This window comes from Daktulosphaira vitifoliae, unplaced genomic scaffold (assembly GCF_025091365.1).
Source record: "Daktulosphaira vitifoliae isolate Bord-2020 unplaced genomic scaffold, ASM2509136v1 Scaffold_1, whole genome shotgun sequence".
NCBI classification, from domain to species: domain Eukaryota; kingdom Metazoa; phylum Arthropoda; class Insecta; order Hemiptera; family Phylloxeridae; genus Daktulosphaira; species Daktulosphaira vitifoliae.
The window spans coordinates 71004070-71014100 of NW_026099572.1; the positions used below are offsets into that span (position 1 = coordinate 71004070).

The window sequence follows — 10031 nt, forward strand, 5'->3', positions numbered from 1 at the left end:
CTACTATAACTGGTTCTGACTGGAAACATATAGACCAGATAATAACTAATAATAATTACAGTAGATAACTTGTACCAACAATATAGTACCAAAATAAAAATTTTTGAGTCTCATTTATATTTTAAATAGCCTTAAGTATACTATGATTCTAATATATTAAGCATAAGAAAATCATAAGTAAAAACTTTAAACAAACATGAAATAACTCAATGTTTAAATAAATATTGTAGTAAGAGTAATTTTTCAAGTAAATTGTTTTAAATTTACTTATTTTTCCTTTAGATTATAAGTATTAAAATATAAACACAAATGAAAAACATAAAAGTAATTTTTTAATTAAAATTTAAAAATGAACAATGCTTAAAAGTAGTTCATACACTTAAATAACTTTATTAGCCACCTAAATATTTTTTTCTAAAATCCAAGAAAATATATTCTAACATGTTTCCTAATTATTAGGATTAAAACAAAAATTATGTACATCATAGAACTTATAAGTGACCTTTTAAACGTTATTTAGATTCAAATGATATTCTATTTTAACTAATGCTTAATATGTAACTATACATATTTACACTAAAACGAAATACAATAGATAGTGCATATTGGTCATTAACTATAGACTAAATAATTCATTGCAAGTAAAAAAGCAAATAGGACACAATGCATAAATCAAATTAATTTTTGAAGTAAATATAGAAGCATTAAATTAAAAAAAAAAACACTAGGATATAGTTAAAATGTAAATTTTTTGATAAGGTACAAAAAAAAAAAATGTATATGTGTATATATTATACATTTTTGAGATTTGATTCACATTATAAAACATTTGATATCTATTTAGACACACGTACCATGAAATAAAAAAATCGTTGAATGCACCATAATAAATAATGAATTTTTAAATAATTATTTGATACTATTAGTATTATAACCATACTTAATGATTTTATTATACCATAACAATAAAAATAAACAAATAATTTTATGAAACTTTTATCTTATGTCTTTTTGCATAAATAACAGAACATCTTATTGATATTTAATTACAAAAATATACATTTTTTTACCTCAGTCTAATATTTTTTAAATAACCTCATTACCAATGCTCATTTCTAGGACCATAACGAGGCCCTTGATTCCATCTACCAACAGGTCTTGAACGTTGAGAAAAATTTCTAGGCCCTCTAGACCAATTTCCATTTCCTCTGTTCCATTTTGGTCTAAAATCATTTCTCGGTTGGCCTCTTAGGTTATTTTGAGGCCAATGGTTAGGTTGTTCCCACTGTGGTTGTTTTTGATTATAATTTACGTCATTTTGCTCAGGTTGCCACTGATTTTGTGATTTCCACTGTTCAGATTCTAAATTCCATTGATTGTCATTATAACTAAGCCTTTCATTATCCCATTGATGGCTTGTCTGGTCCCAATGTTGGCTGTTTTGTGTTTCTGATATTTGTTGAGGTTCAAAATCAAAAGGCGGAGGAGGTGGAGGAGGTAAAACCATAGAATGTTTTTGTTCAAGAGTTAATTTAGGTTTGTCATCGTCATCACTCAAATCCATATCTACACTTTCTACATTATCTTTTGGAGGTTTGTTAACAGCAGCCATTAATACTGCTGGTGGTGATGGTGGCATTGGTATGCCTGGTAATGTTCGATAATCAATATCAGTTGAAACAATAGGTGAATTCATATAAGGAGAATTTGTTAAACTTATTAAATTTCTATGATCAATATCAGAATTTTGATTAATAACTCCAGAAGGTAGAATTCGATCATCAGTATCTAACATTTTTGGAGTATCAATACAATGATTAATATTGGGTTCCCCACCAGTTTTACTAATAATAGGAGGTTCTCGATAAGATACTTTTTCATGAAAAGGAGGCGATGCCGGAGTGTCATTAATATTCCAGCTATTGTCAACAGATCCTCTATCCCAACTTGTAAATTTTGGTGTCACAATTGGCCATCCTTCTGAACCAGAAGATAAAATGTTAGCAATGTTAGTAATAAAATAAAATTTATTTTAAACTTATTATACATAAATATTTTAATATATTTAAAATTTATAAATACCAATTTGTTGATCTTGTGTTTGTGATATATTCTTTAATGATGAATCAGTTGTTAAATTATTATAACCAGAACTGGCATAAATTTGACTAGATATTGGAGTAGGTACATAAGCTTCATAACTGTTCGTAGAGAATGCATTACTTTTTATAGCTTGGTGTTGAGACTAAACAAAGGTTAATTATTTCATTTTTTTTTTTTTTTTTTAAAACAAAGTAATATTTTGTACTTGGGTATTATATAATGTATTTTCAGAACTGGAGAATGTAGGAAAAGCAAATGTTTCATCTGGAGGTGGTGATGGAGCATCATATGGGAATTGGCTGCTATCTTGTTGATCTTGATTTTCAATAACCGGAAAACTCATAGCACCAGGATCATACATATCTATAAAATGAGAAAATAATGAACAAATAAATACTAATCATGAATTCATGTATTTTAAATTTAAGTACTCGATTATTATTTATTAAACTCATGATAATACCCAATTTAAAATTTGATGAATTATTTGTTTTAAAAACATAAATAAAATATTTCATTTAAATTTATTCATCTAATTTATTTTCTATGAAAAAATAAGAATAAAATTGAAATAATGACCTTGAACAGTATTATATGATTCCGTAGAAGCATACATTTTCATATTTTCATCACCTGATGGTGCTGGTATATAAGCATTGTTGCTATTATTTTCAATTGATGTAGCATTTGCTAAATAATTAGAAGGTTGAGAAATATTTTCAAGATTAAAACTTGATAAATTAAAATCTTCAATAGAAACAGAAGAAGTAGATGGCGATGGAGCATTGATATCAGGCGAGGGCATTGGACTATCAGTTGGCATAGAATTTAAAAGTGTTTCTAATTTACTTTGTAAAAGTTTCACCCTCTTGCTGTAGTTGAAGTAAGCCTAGAGACAAATTATTAATCAAAAATTATCTTTAACACTAACCAAATAAAATAATTCAATGCTTTAAATTTTACTTGAGCAACAGTCTTAACTTCTCCATTTTGTTCATCATAATAAGATGTTGCTACCTCTAATGCATCAATAAGTTGGGCACGATCTATAGTTTCTTTTTTCAAACATTTTATGTAACTTTCAATTTTTGTCATACCATCATTCAATTCGTTGAGAAACTCATGACTTCTATTACGATCTACAAGATAAACATGTATATATAATATATATAAATATATAATAGTATAAAATTTAATAATTTTTGTTAGTCACATTGAGTGTGACATACTTATTTATTAACAGGTTATAAAGTAACTAGCGAACACCAATTTCAAAACTAAAAAATGATTGAAAACTTAATAAAAATATTTTTTTTTCTTTTTCCAGTTTTCTCAATATTAATATGTAATATGTTATAGTAGAATACAATAATCAAGACTTCAAAACAATGATGGTACTACTACAAATATCAAAGCCTTGAGCTCTTTTTGTATCCAATCACATGATTCTTTATTAATTGTAAATTGTGCAAATGAGAAAATCTTGAATTTTTTTTTTATATTAGTGGATTTATAAAAATAAAAATTTCTTTTGCAATTCAAAAAGACGGAGATTAATAATATTTGTAATTATATTGATATTTTTCATTTCTAACTACAATCTATTTTTTTATAGATATAATTTTATTACATAGCGCTATCTATGTAAAATGATTAATAAAAATATATAAATATTAATAAAAAAAATACCTTTAAGCATATTATGTATGGCTTCATTACTAGTCAATGGTAAATTAGTTTCTTTTAGTGTTTTCATTTTTAAATCAGTAAGTTGTTCTAACTTAACACATGAACGAATTTTAGCCGTTAGTGTATGAATCTAAAACGTTGAATAAAAAATTTAAAGTTAAAATTGATATTTGTTAAATTTAATTTAATCATTTTTCAATTTTTTAAAGTAGTAAAATATAAAATTTACTAACCTGAAATTCTTGAACAGGATCAGCCAATTTAAGTTTTTGAATTGGTGTGGTTAACAAACCAGTTAAATCAGCTAAATAACTATCATCATAAACACCTCTTTCTTTCCATATTTTAATAATTCTTAATATTTTTCCTTGAATTTTTTCATCTCTGAACCATTATTTTAAAATATTAATTATTCAACATATCAAATTATAGTTATAGTGTATACTAACCTGACATAAGGAATAGCTTTTTGAATAGCAGTTGCCCAACCATCCACAAACATGTAATTTTTTTTTTTACTGTATTGAATAACATCATTAGCTAAATAAAAAAGAGTCAATCGCTTTTCAATTTTAACTTTTCTGATTGCTTTTAACCAATTAGCAATGATACTCTTATGATGTTCATGTCTTTTTAAGCACCATGTTGACAAGGTTTGAATAGCATCTTGAGTGTCTTTTAGAAGCATAAGCTTTTTTTCAAACTCTTGATCAGAGTACTCAATCATTTTATTATTTGAAGATAAACAACACAATGTTCATAACATTTATAAAAAAATTATTTAATTGTTATTAATTTAGAAATATTAATGGAGACAAAACTATATACACACTTCAATATTCTATAATTGTTTATATGTAAATCAATGACAAACCTTTTAATTTAGGATATTAATATCATATTATTTAAGTTTCAGAAATCAATCAAGTCATTTAAAATAAAAAAAATTGTTATGAAAATAAAATATTCATACATCAAATTAAAACATAGTATTTACTAAATTAATGTTCATTTTTAAATTGTATTTACTATTGCAAGTAAATGCAGCTACTTGGGTAAGTCTGTGAGGAGGAACAAAAATTACGATAACATTATCATAGTTCATGGAAGAAAATATTATGTTTATTAATTTATTTTCAAATGACTTATAATGTAGGAAGGAAATACAACCATGAAATATTTAAATAATAACTGTCTATTTTTTAAAATTCAAATAACTTCCAAAGTATTAAACCAAAAGTTTTTATAAAATAGTAATTTGCTTAATTGGATAATTTATTCTATTTTATTAGGGTTCTCCTAGCTGAGGCCCTACGAACCTCACACGACTTCAGCTCGTTAGCCTCTTTGGACCGTACTCATAAGTAGCTCATTGATTCAGATAGGAGTTCCCGGCTACGGCAGTCACAATAAGTGTTTTGCAGGAAAAATATTGCATTAGAATCAGTGTAACAAAAATATATTAAACATTAAGTTATTAAAATCAGGAAAATTTAAATGAAAAAATCGTAAAATGTATAAGGTTGACGGTTGTATAATAAAGTATTCACTTAGGATGTATTAAGAAATCATTTTAGGAGGATTTTTAATTTGTTTTATTTTCATAAACATGCTATAAAAATTTTTATACTAAAAATCAAAGTGATAATCAAAAAATGGTAATTAAGGCTATATATCATAGAAGTCGGCCTAAAAAATATTGATAGCGCTGGTTTAAGGGGGTCAATCGCCAATATCCTCCCTCCTTAAATACGCTCCTAATATACACAATAAATAACAATATTCTAATTATAATATAATTGTATTTAAATTATAGAATAATTACAAAAAAATTCGAGAGGTTATTATTCCTGGCATTTTGTACAAAAGTCAATTTTTAAAGAATACTGGTTACTGTGATTTGACGTTAAACAGCATAGTTGTCATAGATGGATACTAATTTTGATAATAAACACCTAGACTTATACATTATATATGAAATAAATAAGATTACTAATACTGTATTGTTATAATGAAATATTATATATTATATTATATTATATGAAGTATATGCGCAAATGCAAAATCGTATTCTAATATAAACTCTACGTGGACATAAAAAAAAAGATCAAAGATACAAAAGTAAATTTGAATAGTAAGTTGATTATAAAGTCAAATATCAAACAAAAGATAAATAAAAAAAAATTGTATTAATAACATATTTAAAAGATATTGACAGAAAGTATCTGTATAAACCAAACATGATATATAAAAATAACTATCATAAAATGAAAACAAAAAGTTAGTTAATAATATAATCCAATCAATTCATGTTTAACAACTATAACATGTATGAAATATAAATTAAAGAGAAAAATTGACTTAAAAATCAATTTTCTATAAATTCAGAGTCAAAATTTATATATGCGCAAAAATAAAACAATAACCTTTTTCAAAACATGCAAATAAACTTGAAAAAAAATTTCTTGAAAATAGGAGCACGATAAATAATTTTCCTAGAAAATCATTTTTCCCCTGATTTATTATATCTATTTTAAAATGTTTGATACATAAGTTACTATTTGAAAAAATTATGTAGATAACTCTATAGGATATAAGGAATGGATGTAAAAATTATTTTGTAACAGATAATTAGGATACATATGTAACTAAAAAATTCAAAATAAATTTTTTTGCAAAAAACTTAATATTTTATGAGAAGTCATGTAGCTAAAAGAATTATTTCATATTAAATATTTAAACTAAATCTGTAATCTGAATGTATTCAGAAAATTTTAAAAAGTAATTTTTTTTAAATAGCGTTTTTGTAAAATAATTTTTTTTTTTGCGTTTTTTGCGACAAAAAAACAATTTTAGAATATGTATCAATAATTTGCTACTCCAACCAAAGTCGTTTGAATAATCAAAGTAGTTTCTAATAATCTAGAACGATCAAAACCATTTTTTGAAAATATAATCATACAAAGACAATAAACCTGATGAAAATCTTAAAGTACTTAACAATATCTATGTAATAGCGTCTTTAGAATTTATAAGAAATATAATGGTTATTAGCTTCGATGCAAAGCTGAAAAGGTATTAATTTTACCATAATATGTTTATTATTTTTTTTTTTGTGTCTGTTACCACTTTTTCTCAGCTCTCACCGAACCGGTTTCTTTCAACGATACGTCAAAAGATCACAAATTGTATCTAGTCGAAGACATTACCCACAAAAATTGAAAAAATTTCCCTCGTTCCCCGTAAATGGGGGAAACCTCCAAAAAAATTACGAATTTAAAAATCGCTAATTTTCGAAATTTTTTCAATTTTTTTTACTTAAAAGTGCCATAACTTTTTCAAAAATAAACATATCAATATAATTCTTTTTTATATAGATGCATAATATCATTACCTTTCATTTGGTATATTTTTTTCATAAATTTAACCCTTAACCTGCCCACAAGGGGGGATTTAAAATGACAACTTTTTCACAAAAAATTAATTTTTTTAACTTAAATTTTGAAAATGTTCCGGAAGGTCTGACACTTTTATATATATCTTAAATTAAAGCTAATGTAATATGCTTTATCATGAAAAAAAAAAATTTCGGACTTTATCTTATCTTCATGGTGAAAATGGCTACCGAATGCTATTTTTGTGTGAAAATTTTCGATTTTGTATTTTCCATTTTTAACTTTATTATGCTATAACTTTTTGAAAAATGTATGAATCATTACAATTTTTTTATGAGAAGTAGTATTTATATAGATCTTTCATTCGACATACTGTTTTTTTAAATCGGACCATTTCCCTAAATACAGGGGGGATTCAAAACATAAAAATGCATATAGAAAGTAGAACTTTTTCAACGTAACTTTTGAAAGTGTTCCGGAAGGTCTGACACTTTTATATATATCTTAAATTAAAGCTAATGTAATATACTTTATAATGGTAAAAAAAAATTTCGGACTTTATTTTATCTTCATGGTGAAAACAGACATTAAACTTAATAAAAAAAATACGATTTTTGTAAAAAAATTCTTTTTTATATTTTTAACTTTATAATGCTATAACTTCTCGAAAGATGTATGGATCAATATAATTCTTTTTTTTGTAGATGCATGATGTCTTTACCTATCATTTGGTATATTTTTTTTATAAATCTGACTTTTTACCTGCCTACAGGGGGGGATTCAAAATGACAACTTTTTCACAAAAAATTGACTTTTTCAACTTAAATTTTGAAAGTGTTCCGGAAAGTCTGACACTTTTATATATATCTTAAATTAAAGCTAATGTAATATACTTTATTATGCAAAAAAAAAATTTCGGACTTTATTTTATCTTCACGGTGAAAATGGCTACCAAATGCTATTATTATGTGAAAATTCTCGATTTTATTTTTTACATTTTTAACTTTATAATGCTATGACATATTTAAAAGTGTATGGATCAACATTATTTTTTTATAAGAAATAATATTTTTTAATAATCCCTTTTTCATTCGACATACTTTATCTTAATTAGGATATTAATAATGAACTAGCAGATCATGTAGCTTTTGGAATAATCCACCAATTTTTTAAAATTAAACACTATCTAAAGATTTGCATCGAAGCGTTTTTTTTTTATAGTGATTTTAATCACTGTCAGATATCATTAATTTGATCCATCTATGCCACGTCACCACTGTGCCGCGACCCCCCTGTGCTGGGTTTTTTTTATATTGAAACCTTAAGTAATTGCGTTCTATTTGATATAATATTTTTGAAAATCTGACCCTTTACTTGCCCACAAGAGGGAATTGAAAATAGCAACTTTTTTAACTCAACTTTTGAAAATGTTCCGGGAATACTTTGTCTTTTAAATATATGTTAAAATATTTTAAGTATTAAAAGTTCAAAAAAAAAAATTTGTACCGACGACCTATGACACGGTACTGTGTCACCTATATTCTATGTACAAATGAGAGTCCATGTAGAACAAAATAAATATAGTTTAAAAGCGTGTTTTTTTAGTTTTTTAAACTATATTTATTTTTTACTTTTTAGTTTCATGTTATGATAGTAGTTTCTATCAATATCATGTTTGTTACGGGTAACGGGAAATCAGGGTTCGATTCCGGGGAGGGTGTCTGAGAAACGGCTCCCACATCCAAGGAAAGCAGCAGGCGCGTAAATTACCCACTCCCGGAACATGGAGGTAGTGACGAAAAATGACGATACAGGATTCATCCTTTGTAATCGGAATGAATGAGTTCTATATCTCTAAATAAGAATAAAGTGTGTTAATATATATTTTTAATAGTAATTAGAATATAAATATATACATGTAAAGCGACTTAAGTACGTAAACGTATCATGCATTAGGTATAGTCGTGTTTTGTGGGCGGGCGGGTCGGACTAACGTTATACCTGAGGTATAAACGGCGGTAGGAATATATACGTAAGCCGTATGACACGCGGATGGTATTGGTCAGTCAAAATAAAAATTTGTTTATATATACAGGGTGTAAATCTTTCGAACCATAGTAATATATGGGCGAGTATATTGGTAAAGTGTAAAATAGGATCTCGTTTTTTTTTTCAAAATTGGAGGAATTTTGGAATAACCCCATCGAATTTCTTTAAAATTAAAAATAAATCATACCACGATATTTCCCGCAAAATTCTCATACGAATTAAGTGGTCACTCGATTTTTTGTAACTTTTGCTCATTCCCCTGAATTTTGAGTTCAAAGTTGGAAAAAAATTTCACATTAAACTTTATTGCAATAGGATAATTAGAAATAATTATTTTAATATTTGAAATATTCATTTCAATATTGTGATTGTTTTATTTTCCCGACCTAAAAAGAAAAATTTTTTATAATTTTATAACAATTTTAATGATAAAAATTATAATCGGTTTGAATAAATAATAAAAGACGAAATAAACTCGTGAAATTAAAAAAATATCAAATAATTTGTGGGTTTTTTCGGTTTTTCTTGTTATTTAATCATTTAAACTAAAAATAAACTATATCACAGGACTCCCAGTAAAATTTCAATACAATTTGATGGGTCACACTAATGTGAAATTTTTTTCCAACTTTGAACCCAAAGTTCAGGGGAAGGCGCAAAAGTTACAAAAAATCGAGTGACCACTCAATTTGTATGAGAATTTTGCGGAAAATATCGTGGTATGATTTATTTTTAATTTTAGAGAAATTCGAGGGGTTATTTCAAAATTCCTCCAATTTTGAAAAAAAAAAAAAA

The 10031-nt window shown here is 25.8% G+C and overlaps 1 protein-coding gene across 3 annotated transcripts; it reads right to left on the reverse strand.

Annotated features, from left to right (window-relative positions):
• Positions 1–310: 310 nt before the first annotated feature.
• LOC126893693 (uncharacterized) lies at positions 311–4737 on the reverse strand. Of its 3 annotated transcripts, none has more exons than XM_050664112.1 (8): positions 4242–4737; positions 4026–4176; positions 3793–3922; positions 3067–3242; positions 2683–2992; positions 2309–2466; positions 2083–2245; positions 311–1977 (listed from the first exon to the last, which is right to left on the reverse strand). In XM_050664112.1, the coding sequence occupies exons 1-8, from the start codon at positions 4517–4519 to the stop codon at positions 1100–1102; spliced, it is 2244 nt and encodes a 747-aa protein (XP_050520069.1). In that variant the 5' UTR covers positions 4520–4737; the 3' UTR covers positions 311–1099. The 3 variants fall into 3 exon arrangements, with proteins under 3 accessions (XP_050520069.1, XP_050520070.1, XP_050520068.1); XM_050664113.1 differs by having other exon boundaries at positions 311–1980; positions 2737–2992; positions 4242–4736; XM_050664111.1 differs by having other exon boundaries at positions 311–1980; positions 4242–4734.
• Between the last annotated feature and the right edge of the window lie 5294 nt (positions 4738–10031).